The sequence below is a fragment of the Lepidochelys kempii genome, chromosome 15 (genome assembly GCF_965140265.1).
Source record: "Lepidochelys kempii isolate rLepKem1 chromosome 15, rLepKem1.hap2, whole genome shotgun sequence".
NCBI lineage: Eukaryota > Metazoa > Chordata > Testudines > Cheloniidae > Lepidochelys > Lepidochelys kempii.
The window spans coordinates 11,374,247-11,398,867 of record NC_133270.1 but is presented as its reverse complement, the minus strand read 5'-3'; the positions used below and the strand labels follow the sequence as shown (position 1 = coordinate 11,398,867).

Here is a 24,621-nt window from a genome sequence, read left to right as displayed (position 1 = left end):
AGCAACAATCACCATATAACTACTGGTTTCAGAGTAACAGCCGTGTTAGTCTGTATTCGCAAAAAGAAAAGGAGTACTTGTGGCACCTTAGAGACTAACCAATTTATTTGAGCTTGAGCTTTCGTGAGCTACAGCTCTCTTCATCGGATGCATACCGTGGAAACTGCAGCAGACTTTATATATACACAGAGAATATGAAACAATACCTCCTCCCACCCCACTGTCCTGCTGGTAATAGCTTATCTAAAGTGATCATCAGGTTGGGCCATTTCCAGCACAAATCCAGGTTTTCTCACCCTCCACTCCCCCACACAAATTCACTCTCCTGCTGGTGATAGCCCATCCAAAGTGACAACTCTTTACACAATGTGCATGATAATCAAGTTGGGCCATTTCCTGCACAAATCCAGGTTCTCTCACCCCCGTCCCAAAAACCACACACACAAACTCACTATCCTGCTGGTAATAGCTCATCCAAAGTGACCATTCTCCCTACAATGTGCATGATAATCAAGGTGGGCCATTTCCAGCACAAATCCAGGTTTTCTCACATCCCCCCCACCCCCATACACATACAAACTCACTCTCCTGCTGGTAATAGCTCATCCAAACTGACCACTCTCCAAGTTTAAATCCAAGTTAAACCAGAACAGCGGGGGGGGGGGGGTAGGAAAAAACAAGAGGAAATAGGCTACCTTGCATAATGACTTAGCCACTCCCAGTCTCTATTTAAGCCTATTGGATACTATTAATTTAGGCTTAAATAGAGACTGGGAGTGGCTAAGTGGAGGGTGAGAAAACCAGGATTTGTGCTGGAAATGGCGCAATGCACAAAGGCAGTTAAAAATAAATTAGATGTTAATTTATCAAAAGAATGGGATAGAAGACAATATTAAAAATATTGTAATGCCATATAAATCCATAGTACCTCCTCATCTGAAATGCTATTCACTTGTAGACATAATTTCCTCCTTTAAAAGATAACTAATAGAAGAGATCCAAAGATGGGCAACAAAGATGATCAGTGTGGAAACACTTCCATACTAGAAGAAGCTGAAAAAGTTAAGCTTGTTTAGAGAGAAGGTGAATAAGAAAAATGTTATTCAATGTATTGTTCATAGAAAGTGAACAGGGACGTAACAAGGTCGTCTGCCCCTTAAGGGCCTAGAGCCAGCCCTCTTTGGTTATCAGATCTTGCTGGAAAAGTGTCAGGTGAATGGTGACTTCTAAAGGGCTAAGAGCTCAGTTGAAGAAGAGCTGCTGTGACTCCTGTGGCAGGCCTAGACCAGAGGCGGAGCAGTTTCTAGACCCCTACAGACTGCTTTGGGCAGGAAAATTGCTTTGTTTTGGTGTTATTTTGTGATTTTTTGTTGTTGTTTGTTTGAAGAATAAACTACACCCTGAAGGAAGGGCCTGAGCTGAGAAAACTCTGGGCCTTGAGTTAGTCCTTCTTGGGCTGAGAAGACAGGTCTTTGTCTACAAGACCCTGCCTGAGAAAGAGGAAGCTTTATATCCTGTCTTCTGCAGATGACATGCTTGCTCCTAATCATGTGCTATGGGACTTTAGCTCCCAGCTATCTTTCTGAATTATATATATCTTCCAAAATCCCCATCTCTAAAGGGACAGGGCCATCACTGGCATCCTAAACCATGTAAGTCCTGTATAAACAGGTATCATACAAATGTCAGAGGAGGTTTTTACACTGCACTTGGAAGCATCTGGTGTTCATCGTTGGCATAGACACAGTACTGGACTAAAACTACTGATGTGATCCATTATGGAAATTCCAATTCTCCTAATAATAGACATCAAAGTCTTACAACTGGCAGTTGTAAGAAATGGCTACAAAGCATACAGTATGTCATGGGGAAAGGTCCAGAGATGGTTTAAGCAGGTTGGTTGACAGTGGAAGGCAGTGCAGTTCCTTTTGTGTTGTTGTTTTTTTTAATCAAGTTTTGAGTTTGATAGTAAATTGTGTCTGCCTATTTGAGATCTTTGGAGACTGTCTTCCCTGTATGCACAGAACTGTTATACAACAGGTAGTGACAATGCAGATTTATTTTACACTGCAGTACCAATGTGTTTCACCCCTCTTGATACAGAATAGATACTGCCTACTTGACATTTTTTCCATGTTTTACTGGATTCTTATGCACCTTGTGACCCTCTCCCCATCTGCTTTTGAGAGGTAATTTCCTTCCACTTAACCATGCAGTGAAAGGTTATCATATGAGATGAATCCTAGCAGACACTTTCTGCTCCCTCTGTGATATCAGAGTGCTGTGGATGACTGTACATCAACACTTGGTTTTGAATGCCATAAATCAATGTTTTTCACGCAGTGGATCGTGGACACCCCCCCCCCAGGGACATCAAAAAAGGCAACAAGGCTGGTAGTGAGATGTTGAACATTTCCATTACAATCTAAAGCAAAGAAAATCTCATCCCTGCAGTCCCTGCACACCTTTGCCTTTCAAGGTCAAGGATTCTCTGTCAACTTCTCAAAACACATACACAAATACATAGGCTTGTCATTGATACATTTTTCACTCTTACAGTAAATGTAAGCAGCTAATGATTTTTATTTTTATTTTTTACTTTGAATAAGGGGTTGCCAACCTGAAAGGTTGAGAAACACTGTCATAAATCTCCATATGGTCCCCTTCAATTAAACGATCATTCAGAACAGATTTTAAATGGATTAGATGAAACAGGACCCCTGCAGAGGGAGATACAAGCATGCCAACCCAACCCCACCCCACCCAAACCAGCCCCACTGAGGAAGTGCTCTCCACTCCCTCACCCCTTCCACTTGAGGGAGAGGCGAGGTCATGGAGTCTCCCCGCCGGAGCAGGAACTTGCAAACGGATGGGATCAGCAGAGGGCTCTCGGTCCCCTGTCACTGTGGCCTGGACTACAAGTCCCAGGATGCTGTGGGGTTTCCAAGATGGCGGCGCTCAGGGGTGGCTGTGGCGCGAATGTTTCGGACTCGGAGAGCAGCAGCGCGGAGGACTTGGAGCGGTTTCGCGAGGCCGCCTGGGACCCGGCTGGGTGGCGGGCGGCGGTGGTTCCGCCGGAGCCCGGCAGCGGTAGGGCGGCTGGGGGTGACGCTGGGGTCCTGTGTTTTGGTGGCGACAGGTCCGACCGAGAGCAGGCGCTTCCCCTCCTATGGGTGGGGGCAGCACCCAGGGAAGCGGGGACTGGACTCCCCTGATCCGGTGGAGTGCCCTGGGCTGTCACACCCCAATTCCGTTCCTGCCTCTCTGGTCCCTGGGTAGTAGCCGAGCCTGTGGCTGGCCCACATCTCAGTAAGAGCAGCCAGACCCCAAAGCAGGCGAGGTGGCTAGCTCTGGATTTTGGGTGCTGGAGGGCCTTAAGGGACAGTAGGTGGGTGCAAGCCCCTGCCCCCCACAGTGTGGCCTTTCAAAGGCAGTTTTGCTCCTCCATTACTAACTGAGCAGCTTTATGTGTAATTATGATTGTGTCTAGAGTACAGTTGGTGTAGGAACTAAACTAATGGTGAACTCAGACCCGACTCAAGCAGGGATAGATTATGTTAAAAAATTAAAAAGTGGCATATTAAATCTCATGCTAACCTGCACTCTCTGTAAGAAAACACTTCTTAAAAACGGTCTTTAAAATAAGTCTGAAATAATGAATCTCAAAAAGAAAGAATTGGGAGGACTGAGGATTCTCTAGCATCATGAATCATGTCTGGTGTCTTGTCTACCTTTCTTCACTGTACCTGACCTTGGTATAAGTCACACAGTTGAGTTATGGATCATACTTTGAATTACATCTGAGGAATTAATATACAGAAGAAAAATCCTTTTTCTATGCTGGCTCCTTACTCCCCATGCTGTCCTACCACTGTTTTTCTGGATAAGTGCAAAGAGTGTCTTGCATGCTGTCCAAGTCTGCTTGCTTGAATGCTGAGAGAGTAGAAAATCTGGAAATCTTCTAAGATCCTGTCTAAACTTTGATAGCTACTGCTTTGTAGACAGGGTTTTAATACAGTATTCCCTTGTTGTATGGTTAAAATATAGTTCAGTCCTGGAGTGTAGACTGCATCCATTGATGTTCCTGACCATACTAAAGCTTTAATCATTTAGGACAGTAACATGATTTGGGAATATGCATCTTGGCTCCCTCTCTGCTGCAGAGTGACTCTTGCAATAGTTCTCTAGCATTGCAGATGAACCCACCCACCAAAAAAAATTCATTTGTTACAATTTGGATGGGGCCCTCAACAGCCCTGTTTAAAAAAAAAAACAAAAAAAACTTGCCTCATATTAAACGCTGGACAATGCTTTGTCTCTGCTGTTTAATCAGACAGAAGGTTTAAAATGTAGGTGTTACCTAATGTTCTTGTCTCTGTGAGAGAACCATATACTTTCTTTATACTCTCAGCAGAGGTTTTGACATGTTGTGACTGAAGACTTTCTTTCGATTTTTCTTAGAAAATGAGCCTGTACAATGTAAAAAAATCAAAGGCCCAGTAATACAGAGGTTGCTGAAAGAAAAAAATCATCTTTATATAAATTAAATCAGTAGGCTCCACTTAAACCAGACATAGTATCCAGCTACTCAATCCAGACTGAATTTCTGGGTAACTTAATCAGTAGCTAACTAGCCAGATAGCTTTAGACTTACTCTATCTTGTGTCTTCACCCTGCCAGTGACCTTCATCTGTACCTCACCCTACTTCTAGGAAGCCCATCTAAAAATGCTAATCAGATTTGGCAGCCTTTCTGTCAAGCCCCAGAATTCAAACTTCAAAGTTTGGCTCTCCATGGGGCTCTGTGTCATAGAGTATGTGATATATGGTACTATCAATGGAGGACTTGGCTTGCCTTCCATTTAGGATCATAATAGAAAAGATATATTAGATTCTTGCCATAGCTGGATACTTCCCTCCAGTAGATGTTGGGTTCAGTATTAAACTCGTGTTGCATTATTTTAGCAAGTGGAGTTAGTCACTTGACATGTAGTTTGCTTGAAAAATGTTTCAAATCATATCCGTATCCTCCTTTGAATGCGACCACTATTCTATCTTCCAAAAATTACTTTTACGCTGTAAAATCATCTACAGTGGAATTAGGATTAAAGATGTTTTAGTCTTGGAGATTTCTAATTTGCCTTTGCTTTGTTTTATCAGGTGGCTTTGGGAAGGACAAGTTATTATCAGTTCAGCCCAGTCTCAGGTATTTTTTCTGGATTTCAGAGTGCTGTTTGCGTGAAGCAAAATGAAACCGTGATTATAGGCAGAACTTGTGCTGCCTATACAGTAGTTAAGGTTACCTGACCCTTTCCATTATAAGACATTGTCTTTTGTCCACAACTGAATACTAAGTGACCAAATATTTCCCCTGATTAATGGGGGAAGTAATCCCTGGTTTAGAAGCCTTGTGGTGGAGTCCACGTTCTCCTGTCTTCATTCTCAATATTTTTCTTTGATAGGCTTGGAGACTATGCTTACAATCTGGCAACTTTTAATAAAGTCCTCCCTTCAGGGGCAGGTTTGGAGTGAGCAGCAGCACATTGCTGATATACCCCCAACTCTGTTCTTCAGGGACAAAGGAATGAGAGGAGCATTCAAGCTCCAATCCTTGGCCTGTGCTGCTGAGACTCTCAGCAAAAGGTCAGTTAATACCAGTTATGTTGTTGATGCTTAGGGAATGTGGACATCTGTCTTTTGGGAACCATACTGAGACCACCCAAGCTAGCTTCACACATCCTAGTGAACAGTCTTCTGATGGTAGTGGCTTTTGGCCACTATCAGTCTGAGCTGGATTTGAATCGCTCACTTAGTGGTCTAAGGTGCTCTATCCCATTGCCAGTCCCCAGTCTTCAGTTTTAGGTGAAAGCAGCAGATGGTTACTGGGTCTGAGGGAGATCACACATTGTTTTTATTTCAAACAGACAGAAGGTGAATGACCATGACAGAGATGGCAACGAATTACAGACCACACCAGAGTTCAGAGCACATGTTGCAAAGAAACTGGGAGCAATATTAGACAGGTAACCAGTACCAAAGCACAGTGTTAAGAGATTAAATCAGCCTAAGTCATAACCTTCCCTTGCAAGAGCAGTGTCAATACCCTTGAGTGGTAGAAGTGTGAATAACTGAAGAGTTAAATACATCTTTTTTCCATGGGAAACATCTTGTATTTTGAGGAAAGATTGTTTCTTTTCTTGTTTCTTACATCCCTGTGCATACTGCTGGCTTGTGACTGAGCTCCTAATGCTCGTGAACTGACCCTTGTCCTATTCACCCATTGGTAATGTAGTAGACCTGGTGTGTGCTACAGAGCCTTTCTTGTTAGCTTCAGTGCTCAGTGTTCTGTGTTGGGAAGGGAATAGATAGGATTGAGATTCACCAGAGCCACCTCCATTTATGACCAGGCTTTGAATCTGTTCAGGAAATTATCTAGTCCACGTGTGTGATCTTTTTTTCAACTTATCCATACAACAAACAAATTCAGCCTAACTCAGAGCTGTGCTGGCATCATGGTAGGTGTTCAAAGACTTCGCCTAATTGCAGATTACTGCTGCCTTTCTTTAATGTGGAAGTATGGCCCATGGGAACTAATGGGCTTCGGATACAATGTGGGTTGGCTGCTTGGAATGTTACATGTCGATAGTTTCTATGTGCCACACTTCTGAATGAAATGGCTGTGCTCTGTGGAGTTAGCTATGAAAGTAAAAATATTTAAATTAACTGAGTGAAGGTTACTTAACTGCTCACTTTAATCTTGTTTAACATTTCCAACTTCTTAAACTCAGCCTGGCTACATAAAATTGAATATTTGTTTCCTTTCCTAAAATCAGACTGTGGTCTTCCTTATAGCTACATCACTGTCTTGGAGGATTCATCAGGTCCTGCACGGAATTCCACGCAAACAGCTGACTCTGAAGACGATGGTGAGTTCCAAGTACAATCACTGTTGTCAGCACTCATCTAATAGCTCTCCACTGGCACAAATGTAATGAATTCTATCTGGTATTAGCTCATACAGTGCTCTAGATTAAAGAAAGAGTGCGGTAGAAGAACTTCCTGTTAATATCAGCAGGGGTTGTTACCTTCATGTAATAGTGCAGAAAGCTTAACTAATACCTTCTAGTTCTTCAGGCCAACGTAAATTCCATGTGAGGGTTGACACCACTGTTGCCTCATAGAGGGATTGCTGCTGCTGACTGTTTTATATCTTGGCTAAAATCGTTTGCTAACCTATTTATTTCCCCCTGTTCCTTTTTGTATTTCTTAGGTTTTCGCTTATTCTCTTCATCTGTTCCAGGAGATAGTGGGAAATCTAAACCTCCGCTCTTAGCCAGGAGGCGACGACCTTCTAGTTCTAGGTGAGATGTTAGTCTGCTACTTTGTTCCTAAAAATATTCCATGCTGTTTCAGAGATTCCTTTTACATTTGACTTTGGAAAAAGATTTTTCCTAGTGCAGGGAAACTAGGAATTTTAACTAGAGGTTGCATTCATTTTTCCAATGCACATAATGCATTTAAAGGGCAGCTTGGAGTACAGACTGGTTAAGTGGTCACTGGAATATGTTTTTGAGTCACAAATCCATTACATTTATCACGATTATGCTAATCTCAGAGTCTGTGTTTTGGGTGAATTCAGAATGAAAGTGTAACATACTTACCTCCCACTTTGTTTGCAACCCTTCCAGTGAGCTGGACAGTGACCAGGAATGGCAGAAATACCAAGAGGCTGCTGTGTCAGCAGCAGATATCTTGAAGCAAAGTGCTTTTTCTGTGATGCCTACGGATTCCAGCCAGGCTCACAAACAGGAGTGCACAGAGGACGACCAAAAGAAGAAAAAGAAAAGAAAGAAGAAAGCTAGAGGAGAGCATAATAGTGAACACAAGACAGCAGGATGTTGCCAGATCAGCAACGAGACTCTGTGCTCCGTTGATGGAGAGTGTAAGAGGCAAGAAGGCAGATGTACAGAGGACACAACATTGCCCAGAGTAGTGAAGAAGAAGAAGAAGAAAAAGATTACCAGAAAAGAAGCGAATGATGATTCCGCTCTATGAACCACGTATGGTCAGGATGGAAGAAGGATGGTGAAAAGTTAACAAAGGTAGTTCCTGCACGTTGTCCTCTGCTGGAAATGTGCAGAAACAATTGGCAAAGCTTCTGTTTTAAGGGAGTCAAAGGAGTAAGAGTTTAAGTGACTGTCCTTGTTGGGGGCATCCCTTGGGGAACTCCCCTTTTCCATTCCATCACAAAACAATTACTTGCATTGCTGGTTATGCAGACCTTGCACTGAAGGATTTTGTATTCTGCACAGACTTGGGCGATACAGGGACATACTGAGAGTCACCTCCGCCCTGGTCTGATCCTTCTGTGTATCAAGCCCAAATCCTGTGTCCCAGAGCTAGTATACATGTGTGATAAACTGATTTTGGTGGAGATGGTGATAGAGAATCAGTTCCTATTTCACCTCTCCCACCACCTGGTGTCAGAACCGTGGGAGAAACGGCTCCAGGCTGTGAGAGACTGATTTATCCACAAATATCCTGGCAAATCTTGGGGACCCACCTACCTCTCCTATAATCACCAGAAGTACATTACCAAAACCTGCCATGTTACTAATTCCCATGGAATATACACCTCTCCGGGGGTCCTGTGCAGAACTATGAAAAGATTGTGCAATGGTGTCACTTCATCGTTATAAGCAGGTGTTTCTTTCAAAACTGACTCCCTCAGTGCTTTATTTTCACGGTATTACATCTGCCAGTGTGCAGTAGAATTCAATAACAATAAATGCCTCATAGTCTCATTTAATATAATGTCTTATGCACAACTGCCATCTTCTTCCATTAGGATGGGCACAGCTAACAGAGGTATTGCACATCATATGTGCCTTTAGTTGCACAATTGTCTGTAGCTATTTGATGATGCTGTAGAACTGCCAGAAATAGGTGTCTTTGAGCCCAGCATGGCAGTAACTGCATTTAAGTCCTTATTTTATCAACCAGGTCTATGTTGTCTCTCTGAGATGCAGCAGCAGTTTTTGGCAGCTTTCAGTACTGTTTTTGTTTTCCTAATATTGGCCTGCAGCTCTGAGATTTCAGGGAAAGACCTAATATTTGGATGGGTGGAGGAACTTGAGATGCTAAAGCGAGAAAATATTGCTCCTTGTAGGGTCCTGGGAGTCACCTACATTTTGTGCAAGAACCCCAATATTTTTCACATAAGAAAATGCCCTGCAGGCATCTAAACTGCAAAAGTATTTTGAAAATCAGCCTGTGAATTAACCTAATACACCAACAGAAATCCCATGCCTTATGGCCATCATTACAATTATAAGTAATTTTAACTTCTGAAAATCATGTGACTTTTAAAACTTTTTCTGGATTCCTCATAAATTTGACTTCACTTATACAACAGTCTCAAATGGTTTTCTTTCAGTTTACTGAAAGTTAAATATATTTACAGGATAACACAGAGTGGAGAGAGGCATCAGTCCTAGAGACAAATTCCATTGAGATTTTTGGTTACTGAAATTAGGCTCTAATAGTTCATAATATCAGAGTCCAGGGAAAAAGTCTTCTGAATACTGGCACCAAATTACATCTATATGTTTTAAGTCATAAGACATGGTGGCTATAGGGACACTGTCAACTTATTTGTATGGTTTCTTTTATTCTCCATTGTTTCTTACCCTTTTAGAGGCTTGATCATATTTTTCCCTCATTGGGTTTTGTCCCCTCTACAGTGTAAATTGATAGCTTCAGCTCCATTAGAACCCCAGAAAGAAGTTTATGATGGCTTCTCCTATGTTTGTTTGCAGCTCTTCAGTGATATGAAAGTACAAGCAACAAGGAAGAAGAGGAATTACTAGAAGCATTTATAACTAGGGACTCAGGACCCAAAGTGTTCAATTTTACAAATAGATCCATGGAAACCTGAGGGGTTATTCACAGAAGTGAGGGCTGTAGCATCAGCACACAGTGAAGGGCTAAGAATTAAGGATGTGGTTACACTATATTCATACTAAAACAATCCACCTATATGGAGATCTTTACAGAGAAGGTCTGATACGTGTGAGAGAGACCAATACACACAATCCCTGTTAGAAGGGGCAATGGTGTAACATGAGGGACAGGGCTTAAAGAGTCTTGTTTCTGAACCATTATTTTCAGATGTATTCTGTTGAGCCACTTCTTTCTCTCTCCCCATCCCAAATGCTGACCACACCGGCTCCACTGATCACCCTGTGAGGGGCGTGAGAGACCAAGAATCAAGCTTGCTGATGTGGAGAAATAAACATTCCTTTCTCCTCAGCTTGAATTTCTGAATTTAAACCAAAGTAGAACTATTGACAATACTCAGGCCTCTTCCACTAGGCCAGGGCTGTTTTAGGGTAGGTCATATTTCTGAACCTAAATAAATTGACAGCGTCCCTTTTAAGTTAAAGAAACGGCAAGTTTTTAGTTAGTGGCTCTGTAATGAGAGGATAGTTCTTATGTGATCCCTGGCTCTGTTTCTCAGGGTCTTTTTAGCTGCAAGGCCAGTATTCGGGCTCTTGTACTGTCTGCCCCTAGAAAAGTTTCTCTCTCATTCAGTTTCCATCAGTCTGTTTGCAGCAGTGGTGGGTGTTTAAGCGGTGCTCACCTGCCGTTAGCTGCTCAGCTCTACTGACTTGCTGTGGAATTGGCAGGTTTACATATATGCAGCCCAGTTAAGGTTAAGAAGAATGAAAATTCCAGCTATCCCTTTGCAATTTTGCCATAGACCATTCAGACCCTTATCCTGGTGGAAGTCCTCAATTTCTGGTCTCTATGCTGGCCACTGTTCCCTTTGGCAGTGGAAGCTAGTGGTGTCAGCCCTGTCCTCCTCTGTCATCCGCTCTGGATGTGTGCTCATAGCTTTGTTCTCAAGAAAAAACCCCTCCTGTGTTGTGTTTGGATGAGGGTGAGGACTTTACGCAAGGCAGTGGAGAGGGGCTGGAGGCCTCCGGACCTCCCTGTGGAAGGCAGCAGTGACAGTGAATCACAAACATAGATGGAGGTGCTCCTGATGGCTCAGTCATTGCAGTCGCCTGTGAACTGGTCACCATGGTTACTGAGTGGAGGATGCCATCTGTGTGGGGATGAAGGTCTCAATAACGCTGTGAGTAGATGGCAGCAAGTGGCTGTGGCTGTTGGTGGAGTCAGAGCTGTGGTAGAGCACCAGGCTGCTAGAGGAGACTGTTAAAAACATGCAGTTTTAGCATGGTAGTTTCCTTCATCTGTTCCTTCTCTAATTCCCCTCTCCCTTCCCTCCCTCCTTCCCTCTTTCTACATGGAATCTCAGGATTCTTCATCTCAGACACTACGGTCTGATATCTTCCTGTCATCACTGAAGAGTTAGGGCTTGTCTACACAAACACTGAGTTTACAGCAAACTGGGGTGTAAATCTACCCCACACCAGCTTGCCACACCGTAAGTGTCTGTGTGGACCCTGCTGCAGTGTACTAAAAGTTCCATAGTGCACCTTGATCTATGCCTCTTTGAAACAGGCGTAGATTAAAGCACACTGTGGAACTTCCAATGTGCAGCAACAGGGTGCATAGCAGGGTAGATTTACGCTCCAGTTTGGTGCACACTCGGTGGTTTTATAGACAAGCCCTCACTCCTTTATCCCATTCCTATTTCATATGCAAAAACTTGCGTGCCGAGATCCAAAGCTGTTCTCAAAGTATCATGGGGATCAACCCATGTGGAATTAAAATGACTTGCTAATGTCCTCTCAGAGTTGGTAGGCTTTACCCTATATCCTATCCCTGGAGGAATCTCTGCCTCCCCAGCCCTGAATGCCTTCTGCAGGTTTGACTGTGTAGGGACGCTATTCCTGCCTGTGTTCTTCAATAGGCCCTATATCCACACCCAGACCTCACTTTGGATATGCTGAAAAGTCCCTGCTATGGACTGTGCTTTAGACCATCCTTTCATGATGTCATTTTCTGTATCCCCCAGGACCTGGTTGGAGTTGTGTCGCAGAATAGGAAGTCCTGGATGCTATTTCATGTCCTACCATTGGGGTATTGGTGGATGGAGGGACAGTATAAAATGATAGTTTATTGATCTTACCAGCTGGGCTTGGGGTGAGGCGATGGCCTGGCTGAAGGTGCTGAATGGTTGTGTCTTGGTTCTGTAAATGTATTGTTGGTGTCTGTGACACTGACGTGTGGATCCCGGACTCCGTATGGGTCTCTGATTCAGATGTAAACACCTGAGAAAATTAATGTTTCCTAAGCTTTGGAACAGTGCCTGGATCAGATCTGTCTCCTATAAGCCTTCCAATAGGCACTTACATGGGCAAGCTGGATTGGAAACAGCAAGCGGGTCCTGTTTCCAAGGAGATTCATTGCTGCTTGGCAATGCAGAAAGGAAGCTTGGGTTAATGTTCCCAGTGTTCCAGCTGGTATTGGGGTGAGGAAGATTGTCCTGCTGGAGTGGCACGGACAGGGGGCCAGATATGCTGTACTGGCATAGGCAGTATGCTACGTGATACACAGTGCAGTTTTAAGTAGGGGAATGAAGGCATATGATAAACACTATATTCCCTGCTTTGTTACCTGTTTGGTTGGTGTCAGGTTAGTCAGGGCACTGAGATTTGCTGTATCAGTTATCACCATGGTCTGGGGTAAAAGGCCAGTGTGTCCATATTGGGCCACTTCAGACTTGTGGCTGTAGAGAGCTAGAAATGAAAGAAAACAAGATTGTGTGGATGCTGGAGCTCTGAGAGTTGTAACCAGGAACAGTTAAATGGGAGATCAACTTAGCCAAAGTGACACCAACATGAATCTGCTGTCAGTCAATCCTGAATCTCAGACACAACCAGTGAGACATGGATCCAGGAGAGGAATCATCTACCCTCTTCTGTTGTTCTTCTGATAATAAACAGAGTGCTGCAAGCCCAGAGGCCATCAATAACCTCCCAAGCAAAAGGGACTGTGGAGTTTGGGAAATCCAGTTTGAACCCTTACCATGGGGGCTCTGTATCTGGGCCATGGTGGCCATGAAGGGGCTCTGATTGATGTGGCTTTGGACCTGCTGCATGATGGGCTGCTGGTAAGATGGGTGGAGCTGCTGGGAGAACTGGACAGGCTGAAGGGTAGTAAGGCTGCTTCCCATGCTGTTTATCACAGGAACACTCTGAGCTTGGGTGGAGGCTAGGCCTGAGAAATAAAGACATGCATATTCAGTTCCTTGTTTCATCTCATCTCATACTGGGAGTGCATGACTGTTCCTTCTGCTAAAGTGAGGTCTGCAGAAATTCTGGAGTGTTCTCCATAGCTGTGCGTAATCTACAATAGTAGTATGAGCTAGGACTCTTTGGGGCAGGGGGAGCTGCTTTACAGCTGTGCCTTGTCGAGTTGTGAATGAACTTAGTGTCTCAGAAAGTCAAGGTCTATCAACAGTAGTCTGAGCAACCTATCGTGCAGAAAAGCCCCTTGCAAGCAGCTCTTACCACCACTGCTTGTGCCTGAGCTGAGGCATCCTGTTCAGCCACAGATCACGCAATGCAATTCTGTTCAAATCTGCTGTTATCCTTCACTGGAGAGACCTTCTTTAAAAGTGAGAGTGAAGTTTAATGGCCCAGTCATTATTTTAACCTCACCTCAGACTGCTGGCAAGAGAGGCAAGTGTGCTATGTGTAACTAACCACAACAATCTGAATTTAGACTCATGGGGTTCATTTTGTTTAGGCTGCCAAACAGCTGGATTTGAACCAATGACATGGAGACAAAAGGTTTTATATCCCTTTACTCAAGTTCCTTAGCCATCCGTTCCCCACTTGTGACATTTAAACTGGTAAACTCTACAGGAGCAGAACATTTTCCTATCATGTGGACTGGTGCAAAGTACTAATGCTTCCAAGGAGCTCCTGACAATCCCCATATTTGTGATTGACTCCCCCACCCATGTATTTTTCCCTGCAGCCTCAAAGCTTTTGACTCAGGAAATGAGCAACAATTATGATCGTAGATCCTTTTTTTCCTTTCTGGGTAAATCCTGCTAAACGGAGCGTGGGATAGAAACCACAATGAGCCCTCCACCGTCCCCACATTGTTCACTGCTCACCTATTACCAGGGTGGAGGCCCCTGTGTTGGTGAATGCTGGTGCCAGGGATGAGGTCTCACCAGCTCCAATTGCCATAACACCAGGCAGTGAAGCCATGATTAGATTCTGGGTTTGCTGGCTCAATGTGTGTGGATTTTGCTCTAGGCTGTGCAAAGCGGTCAGGGTGCTGACAGGAGGGAGAGGTCCCCCGTGAGCAGAGATCTGTGCATGAGGAAGAAAGAAGAGCTGTGAAAATGCCATCCACAACAGCTGGAGTATGGTGAGCACTTTAAAGTTCCAATCTCTGACCAGTTTCCCACCCAGCTGCTGACCGTTTGGAAGGGACTTCATTTAGCTGAGTACAGTTTGTATGCTTCCTTTGATGCTGCTTCCATGCTGATTAATTAACCATTAAAGAACACTGTCACGGTATGAACAGTAGCACTTTTCCCTGGTCAGTCTACTCCCATCTGAGAATCTCAAAGTGCATTAGAAATATTTGTGAATTCAGCCTCTGTTCCCATAGAGTGAAGTATTCTCCTCAGTTTACGTTAGGAAGGAGAAAATCAGGTACAGAAGTCGATCCATTTACCCTATTGCTGCTTAATCATATTTAAAAATTCCATGCAAATTTTTATGTAAAAAAGTTTCAATGTTTTTAATATGTTAAAAAAAAATGTTCAGCTTTAGCAGCCTAATACTTATACTTGTTTAGCACTTTGCAACTAGGGACCTCAGAAGGCTGTACAAACTTTAACGCTCACAACCCCGTTAGAAGGTAGATATGAAGTTCATTTTAGAGTTCGAGAAGTGAGGCACAGAGAGGCTAAGTGACTTAAGGAACTCATGAGTCCTTCGTTTCTTAGGGTTTCTCTACAGTCTATGTTAGTACGCACCAGAAGGGTGTAAATTCTAGTGTGCATTATTGCAGGGTTGCTTGTTACAGATAGAGGGAACATATCTGGCTAGTGGGTAGAGCAGGACTTTAAGTCCTAGACTTGGTTCTGTCACTGACTGAATTTGTGACCTTTGTCAAGTCATTTAACCTGTCTGTGTCTCAGCTTTCAAACTCTCAGATTAACTTCATAATTCATATCTACCTTCTAGTGAGGTTGAGGGTTGTAGTCCGTAAACCGGGGTGGGCAAACTTTTTGGCCCAAGGGCCACATCTGGGTACGGAAATTGTATGGCGGGCCATGAATGCTCACAAAATTGAGGGGTGGGATGCAGGAGGGGGTGAGGGCTTGGGCTGGGGGTGCAGGTCTGGGGTGGGGCTGGGGATGAGGGTTGGGGGTGCAGGAGAGTGCTCCAGGCTGGGACCGAGGGGTTCGGAGGGTGGGAGGGGGATCAGGGCTGAGGCAGAGGGTTGGGGTGTGGGAGGGGGTCAGGGGTGCAGGATCTGGGTGGCGCTTACTGCAAGCAGCTCCCGGAAGCAGCGACATGTTCCCCCTCTGGCTCTATGTGGAGGCACGGCCAGGGGGCTCTGCGCACTGCCCTGTCTGCAGGCGCCATCCCTGCAGCTCCCATTGGCCAGGAACCCATGGGTGGGGTGGTGCTTGGGGCAGGGGCAGCACGTGGAGCCCCTTGGCTGCCCCTACACGTAGGAGCTGGAAGGGGGACATGCTGCTTCTTCCGGGAGCCATGGCACACCCGGAGCAGAGCAAGCTTGCGACCCTCCTCCCTGGTGGGAGCTCAAGGGCCAGATTAAAACGTCTGAAGGGCTGGATGTGGCCTCCAGGCCGTAGTTTGTCCACCCCTGCCGTAAGCCATGTGAGGTCCCTAGTTAAAATGTCCTATAAAAGTATCACAAGTGTTAAGCTGCCAGAGCTGAACACTTAATATATATAGTTAAATAAATTGGAACTACTTAAACATAAACATTTGCATTGAATTTGTAACAAGATTAAGGAGCAATAGGGTAAATGGTTGGACTAACCATCTTGACAGTGTCCCTTTTTGTATACAGCAGTAAAAGGAGATTTTCAAAGTCTTGTGGAAAGACTTCCATCACAATAGTGACCAGAAAATCAGCAAGGTGACTGGGTAACTGTAAAGATTTTAATTGGATTCATGAATTGAACTTTGCCCCAGGACAGCTGTGGAGCAATACAAACTTCTTGCTAACAGGTTTTCTACGTAGCATACAATCCAAGCGAAGTGTGCAAACCAGGCAAGAATGATCAATCATATAATCTTAGCATAGCGATACAAACCACATGGGAGGAGGCTTAGTTAATGAAAGATATCCAAAGGAGATCTGCCTCAAGATGAATAAGATTAGGCTGGTCCAATCCAGATTTACTGTACAAGACCTATTGGTAGGAATTCTATGCAAGATGGGTCTGTTGCACCTAACTTTTACAAATGGGTCAGGGCAGGTAACAGTCCCTGTTTTGTTAATCCCACTGGATTCTTTTCAGCTATCTTGCTGAGTGTGGAGTTCAATCAGAAGTGAGAGGTAATTGATCAGTGGGAGAGGAACAGACCTTTGGGATGGGGAGGTTAAAGACAGGTGTGTCATTAGATGTCTTGGGCCCTGTTTTCCTACTGAAAGGTGTACCATACTGTTTTGATTAATCCCAGGGCAGTAACTGGATAGGGTAGTCCTACTTAGTCTTCATGCTCCCAGTACCCACCCCCACCACTAGGTGGCATGGTGTGAGAATCCTAAGAATGCTTTTGGACTTGGTACTGCTGTGGGGAGTTAACAGCAGTCTGGAAAATATCATTTTTAAATATTGTCCTCTGCAAACCCGGGGTTCTTCTTTGATTCCCTGACATCATGGAGTCACCAGGACTAGAGTATAGGTCACTCACCAGCTTAGTGTCTGTGGTCAATAGGTTCTGGCTTGGCTCCAGTCCAGGGGGAGAGACCTGATGGAGAATGGTTTGGGTGGTCACCATGGAGCTGTTCCCATGATGATTGCTGCTGGAAGACTCGGCCTCATTGGCTGGCTGCTGATTGTACCTCATTCCTATGTCAGAAAAGGAGAGACTTGGTTCCCACAGATGAGGCTGATCTAGTAAATTAGGACAAGCAATAAATTCAATTCCCTTTCTAGGCATTTGCCTTAGAAGTGCCAGGTGCACTGAGGCAGCCCTCCTTCCTTGGTGCTGTTTTGGAGCTGAGGGGCTGTGTGGACTGAGCACGATACTTGGAAACCAAGAACATGCCAAAGTTTTAATCCTCCCAGTAGCTTGCTGGGTGGCCTTGGACAAGTAATCTCCTAATGTGCCGGCTTTGTGCAGGGCTGAGTATCCTTGTGGGAAAGAAGCTGTATAACTAAGTTGGGTAGAAATTCTTCCTGGGAGTAAATATAGAAGGGAAGGGAGTCTGGGTGATAGCATCTACCCCAAAGTGAGAGGGAAACTCAGTCTTCCAGGTTCACTCAATCCTGGGCTTTCCTGGCCTCATCAATAGACCCAAATCCTTCCTTGGAGAGACCACCACCCATCAAAGGGAGAGGGGAATTCTTTCTTCTAGACTTTTAAGTGGTAGGCCCTCTCTACTCTATTGTGTCAAGGGAGATTGCTAGCAACCTCTTACTCTGAGAGGGATGATGGAATTTCCACCATTAAATTCCTGCTCTAGTATTGAGGACAGGTTAGGTAGCAGCATTATTCCCTTCCCTGCATAGAAGGGGAGTTTGCACTTGTGCTCTAGTTGCAGTGTCTCTTGCAGACCAGGAGATCGGTGATGATTGGTACTACTTCACTAACACACTGACATCTCAAGGACTTTTGCCTAGAAACACTAGAAAGGACAAAGCACTTGAGCATTACATAATAGAAAAGTGAGCTTGCTGAACACAGGTATTTGTTGCTTGTTCATCTGGCTACCACAGAGAAAGGAGGCAGAGATGCCACTCTTCTGCTTTCAGTGATTATGAAAACTGCCAGTCTGTTTTGGCTTGCTGAGGACGCAGAGGGTAACTTTTCGTAACTTCTAACAATTCAGCCAAGAATGTTTGTGTCCCAAACTTACGGCAGTTGGAGGCTCCCAAAGAGGGAGACATGCATGTGAGAAGAAAGGGTATACAATTAACCTCCTGATACAACCTAACAGGTGAGCTCTTGAAATAGGGATTACTGACTGCTGTTCATCACAGGGGGCTGTGACCAAGCAATGAATGAGAACTGACTATAAGGCACTCCCTCAGCATTAAGCTTCCAATGTCCTCTTCACTCCACTTGTCACTCTTCTCCCCTCATCTTGTGCATGCAGAGATATCCCTTTATCACCTACACTCTCATCTTGTGTAAACCCCACATCAGTTTGGCTCTCTCATCTACTGAGCAGCTTCTGAAGGGACAGGCTTCGAAATGGCCTTGGTGCCTGAACTTGCAGGCTCACCAGTCTCCAGTTCCAGAACTCGCTCTTTGTAGTCAGTACTCACCATGTACTTTGCTTGGCGAGATAGCAGGCGTTGGCTGAAGGGAGGAAGAGTTGTGAGAGGTCAGTGGGGGAGCAGAGCTGGGCTGCGGCCCACTGTAGGTATCCATGGCTAGCTTGTGCCGAAAGGCCTCCTCCTTCCTACGGTTCGCGAACCAGTTATAAACTCTCACCTCGGTGACCAGGTTTGAGCCCAGACCTTGGGCCTGGGATGGGGAGACGCCACGCTGAATGCACTCTGCCCTGTCAGGAAAGAGCATAGGAAGGACCTTGGTGATCTCCTGCGTTAGGAAATACTTTTATTTCTGTTTGGTGAGCTGGAGCACTGTCGAATGATTGATAGCACGGGGTTGACTCCCTAATCAGCCAATACATGCTGGGGTGCCTCCTGTGACCAGGCAGGGTCTCTATAACACCAGGCCCTTGATGATACACTCATGGAGTGGGGGCAGGGGCATGCTCTATATGAGTGTGTGGTGTGTTCATGACTTTGGTGTCTGTATGCATGCTGTCGTGCCTGGTCACCTGTAAGCAGAGGCTCAGGGCAGGATGAGCAGGCTGTTCTTTACAGTAGGTAGAGAGCCAGGTTGTTGGAGCCCAGGACGGGAATAACAGGCAGTGAGAGCTCAGTGCTGGAAGCTTGTTCTAAAGCTGGCTCTAGACAATCATTCTCTTGCTATGTCTGTGTATTGGGATTTCACTACACAGTGTTTTGCAAATTGTATCCCAAAGAAAGAACAAGAGGAGATCTCAATCCACTGCTACCACATTGCCCTGACACAGAGTAGAGTATGGCTTCTGGCAGTATAGCAAGAGGACACAAAGGCCCATTCCAACCCTCTCTTTTCCCCTCCTCCATCAACACTGGAGGCCCTCCTTCACCTGTTGCACTCCTCCACCAATGCCTCTCTCTCCTCCTTGCTCGGGTTCTTCTGTCTCTCGTAAGCTTGGAATAGGATCTGTTGTGAGGCAGGACCCCACTTAAAGCGGTTTCTTCTCCCTTTCTTGGTGGGCAGGTCGTCTCCCATGGGCTCCTCTGCCACGAGTCCCTGACCAGCATGTGTGAACTCTGGAAACACAAATGGGCAAGGGGCTTTGCTTGCTGATAGGATGTTTCTATAATGTTCTCTTGCTTGGAATTCAACTGGCTCAGAGCAGCTTATCCCCACTCATCGTCTCCTACTATTGAACAAATGCAGGTGCAAAATCTAGATGAGATTTAAATAAAGCTCTATATTTGTCTAAAATGGGTAAGATCGTCCCCAATGGGACCATCAGACATGTTGCATCTTGATTCCTAGTGTGAAGCAGTGAAACGGAACAAGCAGCAGGAGCTGGGGTGGATGCAACTCATGTAGAGTCCAACGCTCTAGGCCAACCAAAGGCCAAGTTATTAATTTTACTAGGGGCCCATCTAATACGTATAAAATTAAACAGATTACAGCCACATTCGTTCATATGGAGGTGGAGGCTGCAAAGGCTATCCTTTTTAAGCATGTATTTGTAACATGCTGGCTTAGTATGTGTGAGATGATATCCCACTAATGGCTGACCCCAGAGCTACAGCCTGCTACTTATTCATGGCTAAAGGAATTACTTCTTTAGATGAAATTGCAGAAAACTCTTTTCTGGTGCTGAAGGTCCTGGGTTCTATCACTGCTGGTGATCAGCTATGCTGTCTGTGCTTACATAAATGCATTTCATTGGTCAGTACTCTATCTTAGTCCAAATCGATGCCTCCACTTGGATATACCGATAGATGGGAGCTATAGCCTGCTCTCCTTTGTGCAGTTTGGCCACCCCTATTGAATGGTGACATGGACTTGTTTAACCTGATTGCTAGAAAGGGCCCCCCCTCCCCTGCCTTCCACACTGCAGATGAGGGTAGGGGGAACTATAGGACACCAGCAGATTTGCTGTTGCTGTACTTACGCTGGGCCACCTCTCGCTGCTTGCGGACGTACCAGGTGTAGAGGGCAGCTCTCTTCTGGGTTTTCATGGGTGTGCCTTTGTTGAGGTGCTGTGAGAGGTGAGACTGATTTAAACCTGTAGTGTCCACCACCTCCCTTTGAGGGATGTTGTGCTGCTGGAGGTAGGATTTTACCATCTTTGCTACTCTCCAGGGATCCTCTCTAGAAGGAACAGAAAATGCACCTCATTAAAGATAGAATTCTTCTCTGGGTATCCAGGTTGTACAGAAGGGATTCAAGGAATGTCAGCCAGCACTTCTTGCATGAAGCAATGAGAGAGGTGAATCCTCTGTTCACGCTTTGCCTTTGATGAGGCAGGTAGGATAGATTTAGTATGCTGTATAATAGCCGTTCATCTCTCCAAGGAAATCTCCTCTTCAGTGTGACAGTCTATGCAGTGGTTTGACCCAACCTCCAAGCTAAATGACTTACTCATTAAAAGATTTAGGCAGGTATTTTTGATAGCCCTGGAGACTGAACTCCTTGGAGTAGCAGTGATGACAATTTCCTCTATGCCATGCTTCCTATGTAGTTCAATTCTGACCAAGAGCCTGTCACTGGTGGAGCAGATGATGTCCCAGGGTTCCATTTCTCACAATGCTGTATGTTCTGGGCTCTGCTTTTCAGTTTCAGGAGGTGGGTCTCTTTTACCCTGCTTCCCTGTCTGTGGGGAATGTGTGCTCACAGATAATGCAGTGTATTTTCCTGAACTGGGTTCACTTTAATATCAGACCGACTCATCCTCACTTGCACTCTGGTTCTGATCCAGCTTGGGGTAACCCACAGTGGAGCAGCCAAGAGATAGAGGAGCTCCAAACCCAAAATAACTGGAAATGTTTCAAGAACTGAAGAGGAAACCCTCCTCCTCTACAATATATACTTGTGCACGTGAGACTCCTGTACCCAGACACCAACCATATACACCACCCACATGTCCTTGCACATATGGCACTTTGCATGTACACATAAAGATAACCATACATCTGCTCTTTCAAATTTTCCATTTTGCATCTACATACTTAGAGAAAAAATGAACACCTATTTACAATTCCAGCCACTCCATTGTACAAGCTAAGAAGAGTAGAATTGTGCATGAATAAAACCCCAAAATTGTAAATCTGATAGGGTTTATCAGAATGTCTGTTAAGGTTCCCGAACATTTGAGTAACCATGGGACTGACTAAGGCGATCATGATTGAATTTTGGTGAGTGGTTTTGGTTTGACTGAACCTGAAGCTCAGTAAAACTTGAAAGATCTGAACCAAGCAGTTGAGAACCAAACAAAACTCTTGCATGAACAACCCCCGTGTTGAGAAATGTCTTATTTCTTTGCAGCTGTAACATGGAGCCTCCCTCTGTGTTTCTAATGTGAAATGCCTGAGGGACTGACTGGACTGGACGTGATCCCAACATGGTATAGATGATGATGTTAATGTCCTCTCCAAATACAAGTAGCAGCTGGGTGGAATGAGAGAAAAATACCCAGGACTGTGGGGAAAATACAGCAGGACAGTTGGGGGTGGAGGGAGAGAGAGCAGCCTGAGCACAAGCTGCTTTGTTGACTCTGGGTTGTCAGCAGCTGAAAAGCGATAAGGAGGACAAAGTCCACACCTGTTCTCTCAGCGCAAACACCCTTATCTCTGTTCCTGCTGCAGCCTCTTCCACAGCAACCAGACGGTCCAAGGAGCAAGCTCAACTGCAGTTAAAGTGTGGCAGGAGGCAGAGACAGGGCCAGTTTTCTGGAGAAATCTCTTTTCTTAAAATGGCACCACAGGTTCCTCTCTGATGGTGGAACTGTGCCAGAATGCTCCATTTTCCACCTCTCCCCTTGTACTCTTCAAAGACCCCAAATTAGGGCAGCCCAACTGGCCTATTTTTTCCCATTCCTGAGCTTTAAGCATTTGGTGTTTGCTCTACTACCTCTTGAGACAAGGACTAATCTCCTCCCTATTGTGGTCTCTCTTTACACAGCCTCTATGAATCTAGCCTGCAGCTGAGCCTTGGGCACTTTCCTTCTTTAAAGAGGTACCCAACAGTCCCAAGCTGGCCCAGGATTCTGTTGTACAGTGATAGATTAGATGCTCAAGGGCAAGGCTTCTGACCTGTCTTTCAGATCATGTTTCTGGGTCAGCTAGCGAAGAAAGGGAGGGGGATTCATGATCCCCCATAGAAGCTTCTGTAACATACTAACTTCCTTCCCACTTGGCATCTGAGCCACTTACTTACGTCTCTCTTGTCAGAATCCCCAGCTCTCTGTCAGGAAGGAGTGGGGAGGTACTTGGGAGAGGATGAGACTCACACTCTTTCATAATTTAGAACACTATGGGGTGCCAAGGTAGACACACATTCCCAAGGTGTATCAACAATTCAAGTGCATCTGCACTTGGGAGCTGTTTACAGCATGGATGTCCCCTAACATGGGTAAAGGGTGGTTTCATGGTGTAGCATAGATGAAGCCTTAACTGTGTCCACATGCACTGTCAAAGCCAACGCTTTAATTCCTGTGTAAAGAAACCTCATGATCCTAGGTTATACTGTAGAGTAGGCTGTTTTTTTTTCTTTTTCTTTCCATTTTTAGCATTTATTTGAAGTTCTCTCCCCTCCCTCCCCCATTGTCCTAAGGTAAGGTTCAGTTATGCCACAAACCGCTATTAAGGCAACTTGTGTCTCTGGAGCAAACATTTTAAAAAGATAGATATAGAAGTTTCAGGTGGTTTAATTTGGAGTAACTGTCCCTGAAGAAATAGTTATGAAGAAGAAATCATTCCCACACTGGAGAAAACTCAGAATCCTACAAGATTTCAATGTGACTCGGGGAAAAAAATCACGGAAGGTTTATTTTCTTGCAAATTTCTGGCATTATTTTGGAAGCTTCTCTTAGTCACTCAGTGTAATCAGGCTGTTGCTAGGTCAGTTGAACACTCTCACGGACTGTCACTTATCCTCATAGTGCCTTCCCCATAGACACAAACACCAGGGGTGAAAACCTTTCCCCACTGAAGTCAATGGCAAAACTCTCTTTGCCTTCAGTAGGAGTAGGATTTCATTCCAGGCCCAATCTTGCTAGTCTTACTTGGGCAAAGTGCCCAATGAATTTAGTGAGTCAGGAGGGCAAAAGGATCCAAGCCTTGTTCAACATCTGACCACTTCCTGCCTCATTTTGGCTTCAGCTTCCCTTTCTTCCCAAATACAAACTCTACCTCCATTGCTTTACCATTCTTCAGGGTCTATCTCCAGATTTTCCTTATCCTCAGATAAGACTTTCACGTTTTCCTTCCCATCTTCTAGGTCCTGGTCTCTTGCCTTCAGCTTCTCCTTGTCCCCTGAGCATAGGCTCTCTCCCTGGCCCTATACAACCTCTGGGGTATGGGGTCCTATCTCTTCCATTCCAGCTGCTCCTTTCCTCAGTTGTGAGGTTGCTTTTTGAGGGCGTTTTCACCTCCCTTTTGTTACTTGAACAATAAGTAACCCAGGTAGTTAGTTATAAACTCAAAGGGAACAAGAGGCTAGTTGATAATTTATAGCAACATCTCAAATTTAAATGGAAAGTAAATATCAAGTTGTTCGCATTAAAGAAAACCCAATGCAGAGAGCTGGGGATGTAACATTCAGGAGACCTTCTTTCTCCTTCACTCTCCCTGATTTTTCTTCCCAAACTGTCTTTTTCCTTTTTTGGTCCTCATTCTGTCTTTCTGTCCACCCTGTTTACTTTATTCTCCACCACCTCTCAGGGCAGCAATGTCTGATCCTTTTCAGATTCCCTTGTGCAAAAGATCTGATTTGATCTCTTGGAGGCAAGTTCTGAATTCCTCCAGCTTTGAACTGGAAACAAGTTCAAAGGAGATCCAGAGCTTTGAAGTGCTCAGGATCATTGCTCCAGTCCTTTCCATTGAAGACTACCAGACATCTTTCGCCGGTTTCAATGCACAGACTGGACCTGAGATAGGCAGAGAGCAGGGAAGGTAAGAGGAGCCCTAGCATGATTGTTTTCTGTTTGAACTTTGCTTGGTTTGCCTTAGCTTGGCCTATACAATCATATGCTGACATAAAAGGGGTGTTATAGCTTCATCTCAGGGCCCCTCAGCAACCAGCTCCCTGGGGGAAAGGGCTGGGCCTTTTACCTCTACATCTCCCTTTTTCCTCTTCAGAAAATATGCCCAGAAAATCTTATCTCAACCTCC

The 24,621-nt window shown here is 44.9% G+C and overlaps 2 protein-coding genes across 10 annotated transcripts in view; one reads left to right on the top strand and one right to left on the bottom strand.

The window, feature by feature from the left end:
* HNF1A (HNF1 homeobox A) overlaps positions 1–24,621 on the bottom strand; it is a 34,782-nt gene that overhangs the window by 6,000 nt on the left and 4,161 nt on the right. For 2 of the 5 annotated variants that reach the window (XR_012155126.1, XM_073313422.1), the window contains exons 2-8: positions 20,403–20,602; positions 19,353–19,539; positions 18,475–18,713; positions 16,895–17,097; positions 14,098–14,299; positions 12,999–13,190; positions 12,588–12,709 (exon numbers count right to left, since the gene is read on the bottom strand). Coding sequence is in view for 4 of the 5 variants with exons in the window: in XM_073313422.1 (XP_073169523.1) it covers positions 12,588–12,709; positions 12,999–13,190; positions 14,098–14,299; positions 16,895–17,097; positions 18,475–18,713; positions 19,353–19,539; positions 20,403–20,602 (1,345 nt within the window). In the remaining variant the exon portion in view is untranslated. Of the gene's footprint in view, positions 1–5,466; positions 11,217–12,099; positions 12,242–12,587; positions 12,710–12,998; positions 13,191–14,097; positions 14,300–16,894; positions 17,098–18,474; positions 18,714–19,352; positions 19,540–20,402; positions 20,603–23,654; positions 23,938–24,621 lie in introns of those variants that run through there. The other 3 variants (XM_073313423.1, XM_073313420.1, XM_073313421.1) reach the window with 3 other exon arrangements.
* Positions 2,925–24,621, top strand: part of C15H12orf43 (chromosome 15 C12orf43 homolog) — a 38,560-nt gene continuing 16,863 nt past the window's right edge. For 2 of the 5 annotated variants that reach the window (XR_012155129.1, XR_012155128.1), the window contains exons 1-8: positions 2,943–3,090; positions 5,160–5,205; positions 5,462–5,642; positions 5,924–6,022; positions 6,852–6,925; positions 7,270–7,360; positions 7,688–8,101; positions 14,243–14,357. Coding sequence is in view for 2 of the 5 variants with exons in the window: in XM_073313432.1 (XP_073169533.1) it covers positions 2,980–3,090; positions 5,160–5,205; positions 5,462–5,642; positions 5,924–6,022; positions 6,852–6,925; positions 7,270–7,360; positions 7,688–8,054 (969 nt within the window). In the remaining 3 variants the exon portion in view is untranslated. Of the gene's footprint in view, positions 3,091–5,159; positions 5,206–5,461; positions 5,643–5,923; positions 6,023–6,851; positions 6,926–7,269; positions 7,361–7,687; positions 8,102–9,817; positions 11,395–14,242; positions 14,358–24,621 lie in introns of those variants that run through there. The other 3 variants (XM_073313432.1, XR_012155130.1, XM_073313431.1) reach the window with 3 other exon arrangements.